This window comes from Ammodytes marinus, assembly GCF_949987685.1.
Source record: "Ammodytes marinus genome assembly, chromosome: 8".
Taxonomy (NCBI): Eukaryota; Metazoa; Chordata; class Actinopteri; order Uranoscopiformes; family Ammodytidae; genus Ammodytes; species Ammodytes marinus.
Genome location: NC_137212.1, coordinates 25,690,856 through 25,715,520, shown reverse-complemented (window position 1 = coordinate 25,715,520; position 24,665 = coordinate 25,690,856). Strand labels below are relative to the sequence as shown.

General features: G+C 41.0%; 3 protein-coding genes across 5 annotated transcripts in view; 1 reads left to right on the top strand and 2 right to left on the bottom strand.

Moving 5' to 3' along the window:
• Positions 1–10,711, bottom strand: part of evi5b (ecotropic viral integration site 5b) — a 40,122-nt gene extending 29,411 nt beyond the window's left edge. For 2 of the 3 annotated variants that reach the window (XM_080033045.1, XM_080033046.1), the window contains exons 1-2: positions 7,801–7,993; positions 597–847 (exon numbers count right to left, since the gene is read on the bottom strand). In XM_080033045.1, coding sequence (XP_079889171.1) covers positions 597–766 — 170 coding nt within the window. In that variant the 5' untranslated portion in view covers positions 767–847; positions 7,801–7,993. Of the gene's footprint in view, positions 1–596; positions 848–7,800; positions 7,994–10,627 lie in introns of those variants that run through there. The other variant, XM_080033047.1, reaches the window with a different exon arrangement.
• Positions 10,712–12,143: 1,432 nt separating this feature from the next.
• rpl5b (ribosomal protein L5b) lies at positions 12,144–18,831 on the top strand. The gene is made up of 8 exons (XM_080033415.1): positions 12,144–12,235; positions 12,723–12,792; positions 12,887–13,002; positions 13,488–13,622; positions 14,306–14,508; positions 17,104–17,281; positions 18,308–18,396; positions 18,684–18,831. Exons 1-8 carry the CDS (start codon positions 12,233–12,235, stop codon positions 18,781–18,783), a joined length of 894 nt encoding a protein of 297 aa, XP_079889541.1. The 5' UTR covers positions 12,144–12,232; the 3' UTR covers positions 18,784–18,831.
• Positions 18,832–19,126: 295 nt separating this feature from the next.
• dipk1ab (divergent protein kinase domain 1Ab) lies at positions 19,127–23,050 on the bottom strand (the record flags this gene model as incomplete). The annotated part of the gene is made up of 5 exons (XM_080032544.1): positions 22,922–23,050; positions 22,128–22,235; positions 21,498–21,668; positions 20,519–20,971; positions 19,127–19,486 (listed from the first exon to the last, which is right to left on the bottom strand). The coding sequence occupies exons 1-5, from the start codon at positions 23,033–23,035 to the stop codon at positions 19,127–19,129; spliced, it is 1,206 nt and encodes a 401-aa protein (XP_079888670.1). The 5' UTR covers positions 23,036–23,050.
• Positions 23,051–24,665: the final 1,615 nt, after the last annotated feature.

Below are 24,665 nucleotides of genomic sequence, written 5' to 3'. Positions count from 1 at the left end.
ATGCTCTGGCCGCGGCAGCTACAATGCTATCGTGACATCATTGCGTTGGGACACAGTGGAGCCCACTGATTAATTCAATGAAGAGGAAAAAAAGCCAACCAGTAAACAAAAAGCTACGCACTGACATTTTCCTCTAAACGCAAGTCTCTTCAGTCTTGCCGAGGTGACCACACACGTGGTTTATCCCTCACATGGGAATGATGAGGATTCTGTTGACCAATCAACGGACTGCAGTGTGTAGCTGTGTCCTTCTGAGATGGCTTGGTACCCGAACGAAAGGATGACGAAAAAAAGATGTGGCGTGGTTCACATATTATGGTACTCTTTCCAACTTTTGGCAGTGGACACGCAAATAATTGCGTGTAGAGCCGTACCAAACCAAGGCTAATATTAATCATCTAAAAAAAACCAGGAAAAAAATTGGACGTCTTCCTGCACCATTGTTAAGTTTTACTCAGCCCAAACACCAACTCCTATGAATAGAAGTCAGACCTTGTTCCTCATCCCTTTGTAACTACAATACCCATGCTATTTACTTGACCTCTAAAGTAAGCACACATCAAAAGCTGTTCAAGTTGAATGGCCAGACTGCTCACCTGTTCTGCTCCTCCAGCTTCTGGAGCAGCTGCTGTTCATCAGGACTAAGTGTAGCCGGAGAGGAGGGGGAGAGAGCGGGGGAGGACAGAGAGGTGGAGGAGGATGTGGTGGTGGTGGAGGAGGAGGTGGTGGTCTGCAGGGACGTGGGCGTGGCCACCTGGCTAGCCATCTGACTGACCGTGTGGGACACCGAGTTCTTCACCCATGAGAGAGTAGAACTCAGCTTACCAGCAACTTTGTCCGTCGCCACCTAAAGACAAGAAAGAACAACTTATTATCTGGAAATAACACAGTTATTTATGATTTATCAAATGAAAAAGATACTGGTTTTAATGTCAGTAATCAACTGTTAAAGTTTCATGATGATGATGATATCTATGAGTTTAAAATGTTACCCTATTTACCAGGGTCTCTTCTTAAAGTTGCTCTATGCAGACTTCTATATTTGTTCAACATTGACACAGTATACAGTGTTTATTTAGCTGCAGGCTTTACACATGCACTGCAGAAGGAGACTCCAGTGTTTTTGGCCACGTGTATTATTTCAGATTTATTGAGGAAGAGCTTTTTGTGCACACAGGCCCTGACACCACAACAAAACACAGTGCACTGTTACAATGTAACAATGACCTACTGTTTACAATTGAAACACAGTAATGGAAGAGGTACGTTAATGTTCCAGTACTTCTCAGCTGTCCAATCTCTCCATAAAGAGATACTCCTGTGAGGATGTGAGTACAGCATAATAATGACGGATTGCTTGTTTCAAAATAAGGCCAAGACATAAACTAACAGCCTAAAAATAGAATGACATTACTTTTCTATATATTCTTTCCTACCTGCTACTCCAAATAATCCAGTACCATTAGTTCCAGTTGCTAATGTAATGTAATGTTCCTTGAGGAAATCCATATAAATTGAAATGACCAGGAGGTAATCCACTCTTGCGAACCTTCGACCGATTTAATGACACACGGCCCTGAAGTCATATGCTGATCATACTGTCGGGAAGGGTCAAAGTGCTCCACAAAAGATAGTGCCTCTTTAAGTCTCCTGCTGAAATCAGTGTACAACCGGAAGTGGACTTTTAGACTCAGCAAAAAAAAACTGTTCTAAAATTCACCACGCGCACACTGAGACAATACACACACAAGACGTATACTTGGTTTTCAACTGAGCAGGAAGTCTGGATACTGACACTGTTGCAGGAAACCAATCATATGGTGCATCTTATTCTGTATAAAATGATGAATCATTGCTCTGTGAAATATCAGGTCTACAAAGGGCCAGAGGAGAGAAAAACAAAGGAGGTGGAGGAGGAAAAAATTGTGGTAAGTAAGTATGGTGATAGGAATGTGCTACAGTACAGACTCAAATATATATACTAGCTACACTTTTTCTTACCCTCCTTCACACAGACAGAAGCAATGAGTGACTTTAGGCTGCTGTCTTTAGTATCGATACTTAAAAATTGAAGTGATTTTTTTCATTAAATACAAGACAGACAAGGTTATTGTGTTTTGAACAATAATGGCTGGATAAAATCTCAACAGGTAGATCTGAATGAACATCCATTTGATACTTTAACATGGGATTTTACCCATTTTGGCAGACACTGAATTTCAGATCGACAACAACACCCCCCTCATTTTTCACACGCTGGTCTTGACCCATATTTTGCAGAGCTTGCGAATGAGAGGCTTCAATTCCCTGTAAAATGTGTCAGAGAAATGTGTGTATGAAAATAGGCAACAGCAAAGGTAAGGATTGATTTTGATCAGTTTTTATAATATAAGCTACAAAACACATTCTCCCTCAGGGGTCTGTAGTGCTTGTGCCAAGTCTATTCTCAGATGGAGAAAAACAGGAAGCTGGTACACCAAACTCTTACTGTTTTCATAAAAAACTCCCTGTTCCTGCTGTCACTGGAGATATGGTGTGTGTGTGTGTGTGTGTGTGTGTGTGCGTGTGTGTGTGTGTGTGTGTGCGTGTGTGTGTGTGTGTGTGTGTGTGTCCTTCATCAACATGACATTACAGCTAAACTGACAGATCCTCATACTGTACATCCCCTACATAGTGTCTGCATTATATCAGCACTGATGGGTGATACCATGACACCTGAGCAACAGAAAGCGACGCTCACCTTGTAGCTAAGCAGTCTAGGTAAAAGCAACAAATAGTGACAGAATAAATACACAACTCTACATGTTGATGAAAACTGAATTCAACAGTTCTTGTGGTAAGTTATTTTCTTGTCCGATATAGAATTTGATAGAGGATTAGAGATATGAATCAAGGCGTACTAAAATAAAAGTATTAATTGTTCACCACAGAACACTATTTGTATTTCACTTTCATATTTCTACACTACAAATAAATAAATGGAGGCAAAACTTTTCAAGTGTCCCTACCTTTTTTGAAAAACTTGAGTTACAGTTTGACTTCCACTAACTATGTGGAATGTGGATCACTCTCTTACACATTGTACTGCTATAATTAGAGTGTTTATCCAAATGACAGATACATTATTGTTATCAGCAGGAAAAGCCCTTGGCAATGTTTTAAAATGTTTACCCAAACAACCCAGAAGAGTGCTCAAACAAATAAATAAAGAATAATGAGTCTGAAAGGTTACATAGCCATCCAGACTGCCATAAACAAAAAAATAATAGGATCCACACCAGGAACAGACATGTAATCTTCCTGCACAGAATATCAAATGGGGTGGTAGGATGGCCTGGAGGAAGATGGGGGAACTAGCAACCATGAGGTCGCTGGTTGGATCCCCGGCACCGGACAGGTGGGTGTTAGTAGTAAAACTAGTCGTGGCTGGTATTACATCTACGGTGCCAACCATCTCTACCTTTGTGTCCTTGAGCAAGACACTTAACCCCAAACTGCTCCAGGGGCGCTGTTCTATGGCTGACCCTGCGCTCTGACCCCTTCCGAAGTGTGGTAACTTGAGAGGGGATATGCAGAAAGACACATTTCAATGTGCCTTGTGTAAATTGACTAATAAAGTTAACTTAAAGGTGAAGTAAGCGATTTATTTATGTTAAAGAGGACCTATGATACTTTTTGACTTTTATGACCTATAAACGTTGTTATAATGATTTATAGTCATGTTTAACCATACTAGAGTATCAAATAATTACGTACATGCATTTCGACGTATTCCCTGCTGACCGTCTGGGGTGGCTATGCAGAGCACTAAAAACTATGGCAGCCGGTCGAGCCGAACTTGTTCAAATTTCCGGGTTTTCTCTGTCACGCTCGGGTCGTTTCTGTCATGTTTCCATGTATGGTAATGCTGCCGCTCAGGCAAGCTCCGGCTGCATGCCCCCACCTTCCTGGAAATTTCCCGCTACTGGAAGGAAGGTAACCAATCACAACGGAGTGTGGTTTGCAGCAGGGGGGGAGGGGCGGAGAAGCTCAAAGCAGTGTGTAGAGAGAGACTGCTGTGCTGGCTAGGGTAAGAGGAAGAGTGTCATGAAAATCTACATAGTTTTTTGTGATGTGATTCGTGTCAGGTTGCTCTATAGCAGTTTTTAACAAGAAATTAAGACCAGAAAAGTAGTATAATAGGATCTCTTTAAGTGTTAAATCACTCTTTATTCATACAGTGATCACTTACATAGTGTGCGCGTTTCATAAAGCCGATCTCTCAGTCACCCGCTCTGCATGTAATCGGCAAATAAACTTTTCGGGGATCCCGAAACTGATATCCAATCAGAAGAGAGAACACTACAAAATGGCACCAGTCTCACTGCCGATGCACGCGCAGAGCGACAGATCGGTGAATGTTTATGCGCCTACAATGGCTGAGCAGGTAAAAATCCTTCCCAATGTCTGTTTTTATCATGTTTTATCAAACTTACTTATCTGAGATGATGCTAGATAACTCGCTGCTTGAAGACCGCAGTGCATTAATGTGGTGACGTAGGGACGAGGGAGGGGACTGCTAACTGCAGTCAGTGACAGGATGTTAGCTAAACTGACCATTCCGCTTACTGAACCTTTAACGGTTATGAATGAACTGCAACATAAAGTGACCATCAGAACATTCCACTTTAGCCCAAATAATACTTAATAATACAAATACTCTCAGTCATTTCTGAACAGCAATATCAGACACATTGATTCAATTACAAGAAATACAGTGTAAAGAATCAGCTATATTACTAATATGGGAACATAACACAAACTGCTGATACTATAAAATTCAAAATGCAGTGCCCACATTTGTATCTCACATGATTGTTTCTCTTGACCCTATCAAACTCTTTTTGGCAGTGCTGAGCAAGCTTGCATTGTGTCTGCCCCCCCCCCCCTCTCTCTCTCTCTCTGAAAGCAAATAAAGGAATGTAAGGGTTTCTTCACAGACTGATTACCAATGTGGGATGCCATGCAGAACTAACAGTGGAGGAAACAAAATGAAAAAAAAAATACTGTAGTCTAATGTGGACCCATGTGATATTGGGGCTGGACCTTGCCATGTGCATGCAATGATCTTGTAAGTTCAACTTAAGGATAAACCTCATTAAAGATGAACATTTTCAGTTGATTTCTTGATTTATACTACCAGCTAAAAACAAATCCCAGATTGCCTTGATGCGGTTGTTTTAAGCAGACTCCCTGATTCCACACTGAGGGAACAAAATGATGAGCAGTAATCAAGTGAGTGAGCCAATGCTTTGACAGATGCCAATGTCCAGGTGGCCTTAGAAGGCATTCCTTTGAGCGAGCCCAGCCAACTGCAGCCAGGCTTCCCTATAAATCCTGGATACAGAGAGATTGTTTCTGCTTTTTGTTTGCCAGAGAACTCAAAAGGGGGCCCGGAGATGCAACGCGCATAGCTAATGAAAGCCACAGCTAGGCAAGACGAACGAGCCAGCCAAACACTTTCAAGAGCATTGGGGAACTGAGGAAAGACCAAAGGCACAACAGAGATGCATTTCCTCCTTCCTCCCAATTCAAAATGCACTGCCATCTCACACACGTTTAAGCAAGGAGTCAGGGCTAATGTAAAACTACAAGATTCAGTTTCATGTTTGTACAATCACAATCTGAGGTGAAAAGATTTGAGCGATTAACCTTGTCTTTCCCTATTTTACTTGTATCTCATCACAATGCCATTTCCTAGGCAGAAAATAATGTGTGGCCCAGCAGGAGACATCGCAGCCGCCTACAGTGGAAATTGCCATCCATGTGCTGTTTAAGGGTATAAGGAAACAGACTTACGAATAACACACACTGAGCTAGAGAGGCATTCACTTGACACAGAGGCAAGCTCAGATTTTCCCAGTGTAAAATCAGCATTTGAATGGTTCCGCTAAAGGCTATTCTTCATTATGCAGCCACATAATGAGAGCTGCTGTAACCACTGGCTACAAATAGTGGCTCATATTTGTACCCCTTTTCCCACAGAACATGCACTGCAAAAAGTAGCCTTGGAAATGTAAATGTTCCAATCAATAACGCCAACTTGTTAAATCTTTGCCATTCTGTGGGGGAGTGACAGCTGTGGTCAATCTAAAAGACTACAACTACTAAGCACTTTGTGAAAGTGTGTGGAATTTCCATTGTCCACATCAGTGACTGGCATATTGTGTTTTACAGTCTATATCCCTGCTGCTATGCCCATATGTGGTGTACAACTTAAAAAGCTTAGTTTGATAGACGATACTACTTGCCTATCTTAGTCACTCAACTGTTCTCTTCTCTATTTACTGTTCATTTAGTTGTGCAGTGTTTATGCACATGTGATACTTAAGATAATACAACTGAAAATCCTTAAAACAAATATGCATTCATAAATGCTGCTCGCTTTCTCAGTCTCTAAAGAAGCATTAGCCTATACAACTCCCTAACTGTTCCTCAGCAGCTGTACTGAAGCCGTGGAGTGGGGTCAGACAAGAGGGAAAACTTGTGAAGCTTTTTCTGTCAGAAATGGCAAGTGTATACAACAAGTACTGGCAAGTGTATCCTCACGCATATGGCCATATCTGATCCAACAAGAAAGTGAAGAGTTGCTTGGTGTTACTTTAGAGGCATCTGGCCGTGACCGCCCAGGAAACTCATTTCTACTTTTAGTGAAGTAAGTCAACTGAACCTTCATATTCAAGCATAGCGACTGAATCCTGACAGCAGAAATTCATTTAACCCAGATCCTCCGTGTATTGAAAGGGAATGCATTTAGTAGGATGATACATTTAGAAACATTAGTCATTCATTTGAGTAACTACTTAGTAGGCCTACTTTGTCATAAAGTCATTTTGACAACAAGAGTTCCCAGGAATCACTGACACCCCCTTTTAAAAAGGCACAACAGAATGAGGTTATACACTTAATGAACTAATGTAACCCCCTAGAAACGTAAACATCCTCACAACAACTAATGGAGAACGTTTATTAGCGTGTAACTTAACTGAATTAAGAGTTGGTCTACCTGGTCTGTCTGTTGGTGTTAAATTATGGTCCACTACATCTCTTGTCACAATGCTGTGTTGTTGGAGCTTGCAAGTCACTTCCATGGACCTAATATAAGAGGTCACTTCACACCACTTACAGTTACAGTTTCCTCGGCTTGAATACAGCCAATGCCGCTGCTGAGCTGTTTAAATCCTTTGATTAGACCGCGTGCACGCACACACTCACTCACTCACCCCGAATCCCAGCTATCACAAACATTTAGGTTTACAGGCAGTAAACTGAGGACCGACGGAGACGAGTCTATTCCTTATATGGCTCGCTGGTGTTGTGAGCTGAAATGGAGATGTAGAATCAAATGCAACAGTATGCCGAGCGTCTCCCACACCGCTTTAAGGTGGACGAGCCGGACGAAGCTAGTTGGGCTACATTGTTAAAACGATGGGTTAACTCGACGTTACAAAGCTGAAAGTAAACCCACCTAGCCTTCAGTTGTATTTTGTTTTCCAGTCGCTAGCTCGAGTCCTCGGCGAGCCAATTAACTAGTTTTTCCAACACTGAAAATTCAGTGACAGCACTGAACAACAGTGATAACAGTTAATATTACAACTGACTAAACGGAAAATGTCACTCTTAAAACCGTGGTTCTCTCTAAACGCATTGTCATACAACTCATTTGGACAGATCGGGTAATAATTAGCAGTCGTTTTACGAATTAGTGCTCAATCCAGTAAATAGACAGAGCCCAAGAAACAAGGACATTTTTTTTTTTACCTTGAAGCGCTTTTTATCTGCCGCAGCAAACGTCTTCTGCTTCCCATGCACGAACGAATAGTCCTACTAATATGAGAAAAAAGTTTCAAACACTTCAGCCGAATACATTAGCTATACTTTCAAAGTTAGCATAGCTAGGTTTCTAACTTGAGAGCTAGCCAGCATTAAGTTTAGCTAGTTCCCATTGACTTGGTCCAGCCCTTGCAGCCGTAGCCTATAATACGTGTACACAAATGTCTGCAACAGAGCCCGTACAGACAGCGGCGGCCTACCAAATGTTTACATCGCACGGAGCATGCGCCTTCGGCTCAAACACCAAACAACACTGCCACCTAGTGTTCGTAAGAAGAAAAGCAAACTGCAAGTAGGCTACCTTTGACTGACCATTTCCATTCATTCAGAAAGAGGAAATAGGTAGGCCTACTGTATTTCCAAATTAAACAAAGGATGCGGGAAGTGCAATTGACTATCTAAAACAGTCTTGCATCTGTAGGCTATTGCAAACAACTTCTCAAGAGACACTGCAGGCAAAAACATTGCTTTTTCAAGCACTGATCAATTTTGAGATGTTTGTCTATTTTGCTTCCATAACATGTCTTCTTGCATAGGCCTACTAGTAGGCCTAAATAAAAGGTCCAACATGTAGGCTACATATATTTCTCCTATACAATCATTTTAACAGCCATTTTCTTTTTCTAATCCTAACATTTGTACTCCGAACCAAACATTTAAACTTTTAAAGTAGGCCTACATCAACTATACTTTCCATAATTTCCTTAGCACTATTCTGAAGGTTATTAAAGAAGGATTTGTTGTTAATATGTTGTTAATTTTCTGAATTACGATATATTGTGTATGGAAGAATGCGGTTAGTAGGGAGAATTGCTCATCACCAACACGTCTTTTAATAGTCATTCCTACATTAAATTGAAGCTTAAGCTGTTTGCTTGTAATGTGTATCCCTCTTATTTTCAAACTTATTGTAGGCTAATGAAGAACCACCAATTGACCATCAAAGACACTCTGACACATTATGACAACCAACCCCATTAAGGGGTCTGTTGTCACACACTTTGGGGTTGTTTGTCACAATGTTATCTTTATGGGAAAACTCTTAAAAAGAAGGCAGAACTAAATTTGAAAGTTTAATTGTATTGTCAAGTTGACAAATAGGCCTACAGAACTTAATGTATCTTAATACAAAATGAGCAAGGACGACGAACAGGAAACCCATATAAGACCAGCCATGTAACAACATAAAGGAAAAACAATAGGTCTAACAATAATAGCCTACTCAACTAGGCTACACACATTCACTATCTGAGTCAGTGATGGCAAATGTAGGGTCTGTTCACTCCAACTAAGCAGGGCTTGTGTGTCCACTGGTTGCACATCTAACACTTCTCCCATACCTCCCTGAACGGCTGTTGGAGAACGTTTCCATACAAACCAAACAAAAACTATCCTCTCCATCTGATGAAGAATCCTCCTCCTCTCTCTTTCGCTTCTGTTTCTTCTTCCCCAGCTGCGGTGGAGTGCACTGGGGTGCAGTAGCCTCTAGATTGGGATGCACTGGGTCGTTTGGATTTTGTTGCCCTTTTTTTCTTTTGCATGCTAGATGCCTTTTCCTGCTTTATTCTCTCCTTCTCTGGAGTGTCAGTGAGGATACAACATGACATTTTTTTCGTTTTTGAGTTGCTTTCCTGGCTGCAGCCTTTGGATAACGTATGACAACCAACCCCGAAGAAAATGTGAATACCAACCCCAACTGGAATTTCTTGCTAGCATCAAGGCTTACAACCATCTAACAACAACTAGTTAGCTATAACAATCTAAACTATTATATATTATATATATAGCTTTCCCTTCACACTTTTTAAGCTTAACGTGTGTTTTGTTTTAAATCCATTAAAGCCTAGAAGAAAAATACTGAGGAGCTAAATATTTTCAATTTGACATGATAAACACAAAACATCCTCTCACCTCAAATGTAGCTGTCTTATTCCAAAAGAGGACTATTAGGTGACCTGGTCACAATTCTGGACATTTCCATTCCAAAATTTCAGAGACAGCGCCTTCTGGTTGTTACTCTAGTGAGAATTCCTCATCACCAAAATCTCTTTCAACAGTCATTCCTACATTAAATTGAAGCTTACGATGTTGGCTTGAAATGTGTATCCCTCTAATTTCCCAACTTATTGTAATGAATAACTAATTGACCAACAAAGACACTCTGACACATTGTGACAACCGACCCCTAAATGGGGTTGTTGTTGGGAGTGTCCTCATATTTAGACCTTTTATACTGAATAATGTAAGCTGTGTATATTGATGTGCACCGTAGCAGATTGTGAGCAGTTTAAAAATGATCTCCAATGTCAAAATGTGCATTTAACATGTTCAGAAACAGAATACATAGATTCATATTTTCAGATCTGTTATTTACTGTTTGGAGTGATTTTATGTTCAATTCAAATTATGTTCTTTCTTGTCCAAAACTTGGCAGTGCTGTCAATATAAGGTGTAGGCCATAAGATATTATGTTCAGGTGACAGCAGGCAAGAAAAGGCAGCATCATAGACTCAGCCAAGTGAATGATACTCACTCTTTCCCCATGTAGATGATCATACTGCATCTCTTTTTGAGATTGTATTCAACTTTCTCATGGACACCCACAAGTCAAGTGTGTAGTTAACAGTGAAGTTTTGAAATGTACCATCTTGTTGTTGTGTCTCAGCCCAGCACATAAAGAGCTTAACAAAATAATCCCAAGCTTCCTGTAGACATATGTGTAATATCTGATCAGTGTCCGGATCTAACACCTTACCTGAAGTTCATTGCTGAGAGAAAAAATACTGGAGTCGACCGGAGATTTGAGCACTGTTGTCCCAGTGTTCTTTAAATCAAGGCTTGTGGCTTCACGGAAGATTCAGAAAATACCAATAATCCATTCATGAAAACACTGTTTTTACTGCGAGACGAGTCCTCACAAGATGAAACTATAAATATAAGATAGGATCTCACACAGCTACCTTTCACTTAGTGATAGCAGTCAATAGAAACTCATGATGAAGTAACCACAACAGAGCAAAAAGCGCTCAGATGAAAATGCGACTAAGCAGGCTGCCTTCATTCACATACCAAACTGTCACAAAGCTACTTTTCAGGTTGTACATGATGGGAGCAGCGACGCATATCTTTTGTTGCTCTCAGACACTCCTCTGCTCGTGGAAGTGGCTAAAAAGAAAATGACGCGTACACTAGACCCATTGAAACTGTGGGCAACTCAATCTGATACACTGTCACAACAATATATCTCAGACATACATAATTAGATAGCAATGGATCTTACAGTGAAATAGTTTTTCTCAGTAGTGAGGTAGTATGTGTAGAAATGTTTAAGCCATGCATGCAGATCCTTAGAGAATAGGATGGAATGAAAATAAATGCAACACAATATAACCAGAAGAAAGTGACAACCTTATAGTTTGACCTTTATGACCTGTGTCATTTGGCTGAGCCAGGAAATGCCTAAATATCATCAGTGGCATGGAGTATCAGATGAAAAGTTTGACATTGTATTATTCATTGTGCCCATGCAGGTATTATTTTCGGTCACACCCACACAAACGCTCGCCTGCATTGACCTTTTAATCCCTGCTGATTAAGGCTAGACACTGCAGGTGAATAGGGTAAACGAGAAGTTTACTTATACATCGAAACTCTGCCAGTTTATTATTTACATTAAAACAAATCATTTCTGTATTACAATTTTTTCAGAAATGCTTGAATAAATAGCCTATGCAAATTTGGCAATATTGAACTAATTAGCCTATGTGCCTCTTTAAAAAACAAAAATGCAGCCTATAAAGCAGAGTTAAAATATGTATTTCATTTTCACAACATAATAGTGTCTAATGTTACAGATTATGGATAAAGCCTTTTTAATTTAATAAATCAAACAATATATTTAGGTGGCCTACAGGTCTTGAAACATTTTCAGTAGCTTATATTTTAAGAACAAAATGGGCCCTCAGACATAAGTGTATAGCAAATATATTGTTTTGCCGTTCTAATGAAAAGGCTATGCTGATGTAGCCTAAGCAAAAAAACAGGGATAGGTAGCAACAGAGAGGTAGCCTACATTAGCCTACATGGCTTGAAAGTGTAAAAATGAGATTTGAAACAATCATTATACTTTCTCATTGTTAACAGAGAGATGATGTAGTGCTGTTGCTCTGTTGTATAGCCGCCCCAGCTCGATAGGGGGCAGAGTGGTAAATCCTCTTCAGCATGGCGTCTCCCCGGCTCATCCTGTGACACGCTATTTACGGCGCATGCGTATGGCCATCTTCCTTTTTCCAGTGCAGCGGAGTCTAGCCCTAGTCTTTGGCTCCGGGCTCCTTCATAAGGAGACAAAAAGACTGCTAAAATGGTTTGTAATTTGTCCCAATATGTGCCTGTATGCATACCTAAGACATACATTGTGTGCTGTGTGGTGTCAGACGTTTGAAAACATGCCGCTGACATTTAGATGAATTTAGATTGAGTCCCGGCTAGTGCTTCCCCGGGTCCGGTTAAACGTGGCCTAATGGCTGCCTTCACAAACTTATTGCTGCCTTTTTAATTTAGACCTGTCTATTCTAATACGTTCATCGGCATGTTACCAGCGAGTCCTGGAGCTCACGTCCCCCGAATTTCCTTTCTGTACTACTTATATGTAGCCTTCTTGTTTACCGTCAACCCTGCTTAGCTTGTATGCTAATATCCCTCGTTCATACCCATTGGCTTAGCTGAAGATTGCTAGCCGGGTGCAACATTATCATATGACAGTGACAGCCCCATTACTATTGCCACATTGAAGCTGTTACTTGTGTTGTGTTCAGTCCCCGATACTAAGTCGATGCAATGTCCTCCTGCAGGGTTTTGTTAAAGTGGTGAAGAACAAATCCTACTTCAAGAGGTACCAGGTCAAGTTCAGGAGGAGGAGAGGTAAGAATCCACGTGACCAGTCTTCTTTCCTCATGTTTACGTTCATTAAGTATTGTCTGTCTGTAACTAAAGTGTGTGTGTTCCTTCCTTCCAGAGGGAAAGACTGACTTCTTTGCCCGCAAGCGCCTGGTCATCCAAGATAAGAACAAGTACAACACACCCAAGTACAGGATGATTGTCCGTTTCTCAAACAGGGACGTCTGCTGCCAGGTGAGCAAACGCTGAGTTTATCCTGTTGGTGCCCAATGAGACAGGGCTAAGTTTTCCCCCGTTTAAGTCTTTGAATCGACATGATTATGTAGAATGTAATACTAAAGAGTATTCTAGGAAGTGTAAATTGTAAATAGCCCTTTCTGACTAACCTATATAGTCAAAACAAATGTTATCAAATCAGAAGGTAATCCAGTTAGTTCACGTCATATCAATCTGAACTGCACTACAATGTGTCAGTAATGAGAAAAGACTTGTGTAGAAAGATGCCAGTAGTTGTTTATTGAGTCCATGTCAAGAATGACCACGTTTACATGCATGGCAATATTCTGATATTAACCAAGTTAAGATCATATTCAGGATAAGACTTTGCCATGTAAACAGCTGTTTCTGTATGAACTTTAATCAGAACATTCTGCATGTACATGTCGTCAATCTGTAACGTAAAATAACTAATTCAGGGTTGCTTGTGATTTGTGTTGCAGATCGCTTATGCCAAGATCGAGGGCGACATGATCGTGTGTGCTGCCTACTCGCACGAGCTGCCAAAATACGGAGTCACCGTTGGCCTGACAAACTACGCAGCAGCCTACTGCACTGGTCTGCTGCTGGCCCGTAGAGTACGTACTGATTCTCTGCTTCATGTTCAACCTACATTTGCTTCCTCTGTGCGGAGTCTGTTATTGACGGGGTTCCCACGGCCAGGAAATTTGTGGAAAGGTTATGCCATTTAAAAAAAAAAAAAAAAAATGTTTTAGGCCTGGGAATGGTCTGGAAATAACTGAATGTTTTGGTAAAGCTTTAAATGTACATGTATAAAGCATGTTCTTAAAAATCGCACAATGTCCACGGTTATGCGATATAGTTCCTTTTGAATTACTAATGTTTTTAAATGTAGCGCTGCACCTGTGTGATCACTTGATACACATTGGGATGCTGCTAGTTGCTAGGAAGTTTTTCTGAAAGTGAGTAAAGTTACCAAACTTACCTTTACTTAATAGTTTGCTCACCTGCAATAATGCCTGTGAAGTGCAAGTCTAATAACTTTTGGCTTTGAAAGGACAAATATAATGGAAAAGGTTTTGAAAACTCATTTGTAAAAATGTGTGGGATCCCTGTATTGATGAATGCCCTTTGTTTAACTCGGCTAGCCAATTAAACTCAGCTGCTCATTGTAAAATGTTAAATTGTCCACAGAAAAGCAAAGGTGGTTTGCACAGGTAAACAAACATGTGAGAGTAGAATCAATCTGCGGCTACTGAATCAGATGTTGAATCTTACGATTGCTATTGTGTGTCTTCAGCTGCTGAACAAGTTTGGCCTGGACAAGGTGTACGAAGGCCAGGTGGAGGTGACCGGAGATGAGTTCAACGTGGAGAGCATTGACGGTCAGCCAGGAGCTTTCACCTGCTACCTGGACGCTGGGCTGGCTAGAACCACCACCGGCAACAAGGTGTTCGGTGCCCTGAAGGGCGCAGTGGATGGAGGCCTGTCCATCCCACACAGGTAGCCTCCCTCACACACGTTGGATTGGATGAAATGCTGTGTTTGGCAATGTGGGTTACACCAGGGGGAAAACGAGGGTTCGCTCCAAAATAATCAAGGTTTTATTCGGTCAGAATGGTGCATATCTTTTAAAGTGACCCATTAGCAGAAATGTGTCAGTCTTATTAGTAAATAGACCTTGTTCCACAGTCTGTTTGTATGCTGTCTGTGCATCCTTGTGTCACACACCAGCTGCCTCGAGAGTGTGCTGGTATTGTGTGTGTGGTTAAATGATTTCTGTGAGCCTCTGTAAAGCTGCCAGTTAACATCATTCAAATACTCAGCTTTATGACATGAATGAGTATTGATCTGTCTAAAACTATGCCGTGTTAGCTTCTTGAATATAAGGGAATTGGGAGAGTTGTTGGAATTTGATGTTTCAGGAGGCGTTGAAAGAAGTTTTAATATGCCACAGCAAGAAAAACCCAGGTTTAAATAATGATGGCTGCGTTCCATTTAGGACACTTAAATAGAGCAGAGCCATCATGTATGCTAGTAACACCAGTGCTGAGTCCAAATGGATGTAAAGACGGATTGTTAAGCTTTTCTATTAGGTGACATTGGATTTGTATTCCGTTCTAATGGGCATCAAAAGCTGTTCAGTTAAAATGTTGATAAAGATACTGAACTGATGGAAATGGCCCTGAAACAGTGAGGTTTACAGTTTGCTGTTATAATTGTAGTGCAGTTGAAACGGATGTATTTGTATCGGCTCTATCATCTGTTCTGGTGATGTGAGGGAAAAACTAAGGCATGTGCTAAGGGTCCTGTGTTCGATATTGAGCTGTGGATTCTCACTACGTCTCCCTGCTGCTTTGATTTCAAACAAATGTTTGAGTGTTGATTTAGGAAATCGATTGTCACTAGCTCATACCTCAGACACACAGAAACTGTCCCAGCCCTTCTCTACAACTCCTCTCCTGCCCACTGTTGTTGAGGCAATAGTGGTCAGACTGGTCACTGCCCTCCATTGGGAAAAGCCATTACTATTGGGGTCGGAAATGATGTTGAAGTTCTACCTACGGAGAGGGGCTGAACTGGGAAGGAGTTGAATTAATGACTCAACAGATATAATCTTTCAATTGCTTGTCACCTAATGAGGGGCTGTACATTTGAGATCCATCAGACCAATCATAGTGTGTCTTCAAGCAGAGGCAATTAGGAGTTAAATCAGATAAAAAAAATGCAAGGTTTACACATGTTTTGCCACATGTGATGGTGCTCTTGTACAAATCAGATATGTGGGTGTTTAACAGCAGTGCTGATTAAACATAAATAGTAAATGGATTGAGGATGCATGGTATAGAATGGCAGGGAAACCATACTTAAACATGCCAGGTGAACTGAATGTCGGTTTGGTTGCATGACATCAGTATAGTGGGTTCAGTTTCCACTCATTCAAACTTCCCGTTTCCATATAGCAGTATGTGTTTAGTTTGCAGTGGTAGTGGCTCTTCTCTAGCCACATGTGAACTAGAGATAGTGTCATTCATTGATATAGAATATACAGGTGAAACTCGAAAAATTAGAATATCGTGCAAAAGTTTATTTATTTCAGTAATTCAACTTAAAAAGGTGAAATTACTTCATTACATAGACTCATAACATGCAAAGTGAGATATGTCGAGCCTTTTTTTTGTTAACCCCACATTCAAAATATCAGAAAATTAGAATATTACATCAAATCAATAAAAAATGGGTTTTCAATACAGAAATGTCGGTCCTCTAGAAAGTATAATCATGCATATGTACTTGGGTTGGGACTCTTTTGCATGAATTCCTGCTTCAATGCGGCGTTGCATGGATGCTATCAGCCTGTGGCACTGCTGAGGTGTTATGGAAGCCCAGGTTGCTTTGATAGTGGCCTTCAGCTCGTCTGTATTGTACAGTGCACTAAAATCTCCTGATCAGATGGCTGTGTTGACTTTGGACTTGATAACACACTGGACCAACACCAGCAGATGACATGGTGCCCCAAATCATCACTGACTATTCAAACTTGACAGTGGTCTTCAAGCAACTTGGATGTTGTGCCCCTCCACTCTACATCTATACTCTGGGACCTTGATTTCTAAATGAAAAGCAACCTTGCATTTAGATCAGTGATGATTTGGATGATTAAAAGTACTTGTTAATATAGTTTGAACATGTTGTGAATCAGAGTAATGTTATTCTGCTAAAATATTATATAAGTGATACACTATATACAGTCAGATTGTTTTTATCAGTTTGATATGAAAGTCATCTGTGTCCGCTTGATATGAAATGGTCAGATGTATTAGTATTGACACAAGTGAGAGTGCCTGCGATCGCTGCGGCATCGCCAGAGACGGGGACCCCCACATATCCTTCCGTTGGACACTAGAAGCACCACCCGTAAAATAACCGATGCACTGACACGAGTGACATGCGTATGTGGAAACGAGGCATAAGCTGTTTTAGTCGCTTTACATATTATACCTTAAATTAGTTATGCCTTTAAATAATGCCTGGACAAACTGCTTGGTATTGTTTCACTGAACCCTTTTTTTAATGTTTTTTTTTCTCTTTCCCCAGCACCAAGCGTTTCCCTGGTTACGATCCTGAGAGCAAGGAGTTCAACGCTGAGGTCCACCGCAAGCACATCATGGGCGTCAACGTGTCTGAGTACATGAGCTACCTCATGGAGGAAGACGAGGACGCATACAAGAAGCAGTTCTCCCGTTTCATCAAGAATGGAGTCGCCCCCGATTCGGTGGGTCTCCTTCATACATTGTTAAATATAAAAACCTTTGCAGGCGGTAGTATTGTAACAGGCAGGAGGCAGATAGGGCTGAGTCGTGGTGTTTTCTAATTGATCCGGTACGGGACAAGTGCACAATGAACCTGTTCCAGTCAGTGACCAATAGTTAGTTTGTGGGGAGAAGGGGAGCGGACTCAGTCCGACCCAACTGCAGGAAGCACTGGGTAACGTTCTCCCGTAGCCAGCTGTGCTATGTATTATTGGATGAGGAAGACTTCCTGTAGTTTTCCCACTTGGAAATGCAGTTCAGGAAGTAGGTTATTGCTCAGCCCCAGACACATCTGACCAATGTGTGAAGAGAACGTTCTCACGTTGCTTATGATGCTGGATTTTGATTCTTCACCAACTTATCAGACCAGAGGAACTGATGGGTGTGAAAGAACGGAACCTGTTGAAAAACTGACCAATGTATCATTCTGTTGCAAATCAAGGAAGCAATCGGGTGTGAATGCACCCTTTAAATCTAACACTCATGGATTTTATAGGGTCATCCATCACTTGTACAGCAATACTAACAGGGATTTAGCTATAGCCACTGTGTGATAAGTTATTTTTAACTAAAGGATTTCAATTAATGAATTTAAATCAACATGGTCCCAATGACCGGATGAAGTTGATAAATGTTGCACAAATACAGAGTACAGATGTTTGACATGGCTCTTCTGATGTCTCAAGACTTAATTATGCATCCACAAATCAAGGTAGTCCGTGCCTCATGGCTACATAAAAGGTAAAACATCTACCCAACTGATTTTCCAGTCAGATTGGACTTCAAATGTTAGTTCTTAGATTGGAAGCTACAACCGCTGCTAGCTGAGAAGAGCAGGATTTGAGCAGTCATCTTGGTAGAAAAAAACAAATACCGATGTGTTAAGAGTTAAATAACACTATGGCAGGAAGCCGGTGACACTCACAATGTTGAAGCTGTGGGGAAAATGTGTAGTTTGATTTGACATGTTTGAATGTTTATCTCTTTAGATTGAGGAGATGTACAAAAAGGCCCACGCTACCATCCGCGAGAACCCGGTCCATGAAAAGAAGGCTCCCAAAGAAATCAAGAAGAAGAGGTGAGAAATATTGTCTCAATGTGTTTAAACGAATGGAGAACTTTATTCCAAGGACTAAATATGGAGTATTGTTATATTCAGTCTGAGTTGAGGCTGTTCAGAGGGGAATATGGCCATTCATGCGTACAGCTGTAATATAGAACTTTTAGAAGTCAAGTTAGGCCTATTGAGATATCTTGACGGTACAAAAAGACTTAAAACATCACATTCCCTAACCTGTAACACTAGTACACAGCAATGCTGACATATCTATTGTAAATCCTAATGTTGTTACTTGTGTGACCCAGGTGGAACAGAGCCAAGCTGTCTCTGGAACAGAGGAAAGACCGTGTGGCCCAGAAGAAGGCCAGCTTCCTCCGGGCCCAGGCAGCGGAGCAGGACGACTGAGGAGCTGCAACAAAAAAGAATTTGTTCTAATAAATCTATCGAAAACAATCCAATTCCCTTTGTGTGGTTTGTCATATTGCACTTAATATGTCATTTATTATCTGCCAGGGGTTCAAAAAATTAACCTTGTCATTTTGCTCTCGTAGGCTTATTACATGTTTCATATGAAAGACATTCCTTGACAACTGGTCCAGTATAAGATGCATCACTGAGGTATACATGTAAAGATAAATACAACGGCAATCGTACTTCAATTTTCACAGGGAAAAGTTTCCAGTATTTGATTCAGAAGGGAACAGCGATCAATCAGGTCTCTGGCCTCTGTGCAAAGCTGGCGTCATTATTAAGAGTCCTTTGTGTGAGAGATTTTCTTCCATAGCAAAGTCTTGAGATTGTTCAGAATGAGCGAGTGTTCAATTTCCGTGTGTTCCGCGGAGCCCTTGAGTGCGACGCAGGCGTACAGCTGCTTCTCCAGCTCGTCCCTCACGTCAGCGGGGGCCCCTCTCAGGATGTAGTCCTTCAGAGCTCCACAGGCCTTGGCTAGGTTTGGCCTGCTCACCTCGGGCGTGCAGCGGTGCTTTGTGAGGTCACAGGATGTCATGCAGTCTGCCCCGTACACGCAGTCCTCATCCACGTCACAGCGCTGTTGCCTAATGCCCTCCTGGAAGATGGCTTCTGGGACAATGTAGCGGGCGTCCATCACCTTTTGAGAAATAAGCGAAACAAATTAGTGTATTTTATTTGATATGAATTCACAAGTAATATGTTGTATTTGTAAGATACTTAGTTAAGTATTATTGAAGTGGGGTATGTGGTACTTTGGCGTAGTAAGTGTGTTACCTTATGGAGCTGGTGGTCAGCTAAGTCATTCTATGGAGTTTAGGGGAGATGTCCCTGTAGCAGAAGTCAGGATTGTGATGTTGCAGAGGGAGGCCAGAAGATTTTTTTTTCTCCACATATACGAATGCTAGCTTAAAACCTAAATATTCCTAAAATTGTTCCCAAAAATGAGATATTTTCCACAGTTTTAGTTTGCCAGCAGATAGCCCTTTATTTTTGTTGTGTCTTTAGAATAATCCTAAGTAGCTCAAGAGGCTGATAGGAGGGGTGATACAAAAATAAAGGGCTGTCGGCAGCAAACTAAAGCTGTGGAAAAAAATCTCAGTTTAGCGTCCAATTGACCAGATATTTAGGTTAGCATTAATATTCTATTTCTAATACAATTCTTCTGGCCCCCTCTGTAACAATTCAATGCTGACTGAACAACGCTACAGCAACGTCTACCCCAAACTCCTTATAGTGACTACGCTGAATCCCATTGCCATACAAACCCATGTATGTGTCTATATATTTATATAATGTACAATCACCGGCCACTTTATTAGGTACCTTGGTTCAATTGCTCGTTAACACAAATAACTAATCGGCCAATCACATGGCAGCAACTCAATGCATTTAGGCATGTAGACATGATCAAGAGAACTTGCTGAAGTTCAAATCAAGCATCAGCATTTGGATGAATTAAAATAATGGTTATGACCGAGGAAGCACAATGATGAAGGGGTGGGATTAAAAAGGGGGAACTTCTTCCCACTCCTTATCCCAATGATAAAGTATTTGTCATTCGTGTATGTCTTTATGCTTTCTATTTTGTGTAATATTATTTTCTGTATGACCTCTGTTTTTCTTTGACATGTTACAATATCAATTTAAATTAAATCAATCGATCAAAAACCTTGAGGTCATGGCGATCGTTGTAGCCGAAGCTGGCGGCCTTCACGTCACACATGAGGAAGCTGCCAAACGTGCCGTGGAAGACGTCCTCCACCAGCTCCAGCAGTCCCATGGAGATCTTGGCTTTGTGTGGCCAGGAGGGCGTGAACCACTGGTCCATGCTGCGGCGCACACTGGCTGGGATCCACACCTCCATGATCCAGGGCAGACTGATGCCGTACAGGGGGGAATAGGGCACCTTCTCCATCACATACAGGTCTCCACAGAAGCCCAGTAACTTGGGCGTGTGGCCCCTGTCTTGAAGGACCAGTGCCAGCAGGAACTCATTGAGCTGCAGCAGAGCCCACGTGGAGTGAGCCTCGGGCAGCGAGATGTGGCCGTCCCTGTTGGCGTCCGTCATAGACAATACCTGGGTTGTCAGGTCTGCGAGGTTGGCCTGATCCCCCACTTTAGCCTGTTAGGAGAAGACACAGGTTTTTAAAAGTGAGACACTGCAGGTGAATACGGTAAAGTAAGTATCTTACTCATTATTATTAATCATACATTTCTATGAACAAGTCTTAAAAATGCATTCTCTGCATGTTTTTAAGATGAAAATGTATCATAAATCAGACAATTGAAATCATATCATCAAATGCCTCTGTAATTACCTTCAGAATAGTGCTACCAATGATTTTGGAAAGTTTATTTGATGTTCTGTAATTGCTTTAGAAGTAAAAGTTGTTGATTCAAAATATTGAAAAACCAAACAGGCAAACAGACAAGGTGTAGGCAAATAAACACCTGAATGTACATTTTGGACCTTTGCTCAAGACTAGTATGAAAGAAGACATGTCACGGAAAGGAAAATTGACCAGTGCTTGAATTTTTTGTTTAGTTTTTGCCTGCCATGTCTAGCCTTAATACAAATCAAGGCTTTTCAGTCAGACCTCATTGGATTGTAGCTTGCCTAGTGATTAATGAAGGGCCTCTCTCCTGACCTTGAGATGGGTGAGGATCATCTGTCTGAAGGTCTCCACGGAGGTGCCCTTGGTGGGCTTGTTGAAGGCAGCAGAAGAAGCCTCCTTCCTGGGCTCCAGATCGTACAGAGGAGCCTCGTCCATCTGGCACTTAATCACTCCCTCCAGGTCTCCCCAGCTCCCAGAGTACACCTGAAATACAGAGGGTTAACATGCGTTCCAATCCTCATACTTTCTGCTATTTAGTATGGTAGAAAAAGATTTAGGATGTCCCAAATCTTGTGGTCAGATTTAGAATGCTTAAAAATACCCGGAAGCCTACTACATCCGTCCGAGATTTTTAGTTTTGAAATCAGCATGCTATTCGGGCGATCCTGACCCACAATCCAGTGCGCACCATCAGTGACGTTACATCCATTAAAGCAAGAGCAAGGCGCAATGTTATGATTAAATAAATAAGTGGAAGTATGTCCCAATTGTATCCCTACTGCATGCTAACTAGATTATTGTTATGGTCAGCTTTAGTATGTAGAATATTAAAAAAAAGAGTATGAGATATATGGAATTCAGGGAATGTGTCTGCTTTGGACGTTAAAAATGGTAGACATGAGAGGAGCATTTGATAAATAATCATTTTAAGAAAAGTCTGACCTGGCTGTTGGCTTTGGCAGTGAAACACTTCCCCAGGTAGAGCGTGTCCTTGTCACACAGGCTGCTGCAGGCCGAGCCGTCGATCACTCCCTTTCTGTATTTGTCACACTGAAATAGAATGGGAGGAGTTGGTATAAAACTGCTCAAAGGAAAACTGGAATACAAAACACAATATCACCAGGAGAATAGATATAGCACACATAGGTCACGGTCTAGATTGGGTTGATACAGTGTTAGGTTTTGCTACTTTGAAAATATAATATAATATCAAAAAGCCTCTGGGTTTATTACAGAAACCAAAAAAGTGTCAATTTTGTTCAACACAGGCCATACATAAACCAAAAAAATAACATCTTAATAACTTTTGTTTGTAACAAAATATTTTTTTTTTTTGACAATCCAGCTTCCTAGAAGGTGAATAGCCCTGACATCTAAAACCTGTCCATAATATCACAGACAGTCCCATCTTGACTTTTCACAAGGACTCAATTAAATGGAATGTCACTTTTCTGTCGGAAACAAATCTGGATTTTTCTATTGTCTTGGGCTCATCAATGGGGGTTCGATTGGAGAAGCAATGGTCAAATTAAAATGCATTCCATTCCTTTCACGAAAATGTTTGTAATTTCAGCAGTAATAATAATCCATTTAATTTCACTATGCAAATATGAATGTAGTTGAACTTCCAGCAAGCTTCTACAAAACTTTAGTTAAACCTCTATAGTTTGATGCACATGGAGTTCACTACTCCACTACACTGTGTTATCATGATATTCCAAAAATAAAATACTCACTATTGAGTTTTTGCATTCATGCCCTCGACACAGCTCTGTGTAGGACGAGTACTCCACATAGACAATCCAGCTCCCCACGAACACCGCCAGCCAGGACAAGAAGAGGTACTTCATGTGTAGGTAGGAGAATCTGGCCTGTTGGAAAACACAGTGCACATGCTGTTGTATAAAAGCCTTAAAACATTGTTTAAAAAAATCAGTGGTGACTTTTCACTATGGTCATACAGTATATTAGAATTCAGTGGTATTCCATTGCGTTCTCTGATATCTCTGGGTGGTTCAGTCTAGTGGTGAAAAGTTGTAGAACGCACGCTCCCTTGATAACCCCTCCCTTTTCGAATAATAACAGTATTAATATATATAATAACTATTGAGTGAGTGAGTGTGTGTGTGTGTGTCCTTATTTGTGCTTCAAGTGTCCTATGATAATAAAAAAAATCTAAATGCCTGTAGTAGTAGTTGAAAGAAGTAACTCATCCCCTGGCTGCTTCTCATCCTTCTGTCAATCTTACCAATAGTCTCCATATTTAGAGAGGCTTTAATATGATAAAGTCAGTAGGGTCATCTTTTCATTATGTTTGAAGTGAAGTCTTTTGGGCAATGATGAGTAAATGAACGGGTCTGTCTGTTAGTGGAATAAAAATGAACTTCAAACTGATCACAGAAGAGATCATTAACGCAATTCCTTTTTATTAGCTCTGTAAGTGAACAGTAAATGCTGTTTGTGGTCTGACAAACAGCAACAGTGGAACATTAAGAGTGACGACAGGCTCATTACATTGCCTTTTGATTGTTCTTTCTAATTCCCCAGCTGATAAATACTGCTGCACCCGGGCTGGATCCATAATGGCATTCCTCCAATTAGGGGATATAAATTAATGTTAGAAATGATCCTACAGACTCTTTTTAGCGGCTCCACTTCCCTATCAATTAATGATTTTTGCACTCACAGTGATGGACTGCCCCACCCTCTGCTTTCACTTCCAATTTACCTTATTGACTTAAGTCTCTCTATCTGTGTATTCTCTCTCTGTCACTCTCTGCACTCCATCAAGCTTCCTCTGGGATGTTGTTGACCCACACATTCACAGCTCAACAGAAAATAGCTAGGCGACCACGCTGCTCTGCTCTCATACACTCAACCAAATTAAATAAAAAAACAGGAAATGTAGAAGCAAAAGACGTGAGATTTATTTTCACAGAGATTACATTTGTATTTGTCACTTGTGTCTGAACTGTAATGGGTTTGTGATTGTGTTTTCTGCTTTTAACACCACAGATAAAGCACACACATCAGGCTCCCAGGCAGCCGCTACATGTCACTGTGATCCGATTTCTCTCCAGTTAGTGGCCTTGAGTCGATATTGTATCCTCTTATTTTCAAGAAAAAAAGCATTTAAGTGTATTTCTGTACCATTACCATTGAGGACTGCTGGCTGAGATCCTCATTTCTAACAGTGACTACGTTTACATGCACAGCATATTCTGATTAAGGTCCATACACCGGTTAAGACAATAGTCCAAATAAGGTGTTAACATGTTCAGCAGCTACGGGGATATTTAAGCAATATCACATAAGATTCGGTCGTAGGTTTAAGGCCGCAGGCCATGTGCCGAAGTCACTGCACATTAACGTGTGTGTGTGTGTGTGCACAAGAGAAATGATGGGTAACTGAGTTGTCTATTTATATGTGTTTGAATGATGGTCATTGTGTGGCTGAACATCCTGTTTGCCACATTCATT

What these genes read in the sequence shown, in the direction of transcription:
- rpl5b (XM_080033415.1), top strand. An exon ending in CAAGTTCAGGAGGAGGAGAG is followed by an intron (nt 12,793 to 12,886) that starts GTAAGAATCCAC and finishes CCTTCCTTCCAG; the next exon opens with AGGGAAAGACTGACTTCTTT. An exon ending in AAAGAAATCAAGAAGAAGAG is followed by an intron (nt 18,397 to 18,683) that starts GTGAGAAATATT and finishes TGTGTGACCCAG; the next exon opens with GTGGAACAGAGCCAAGCTGT.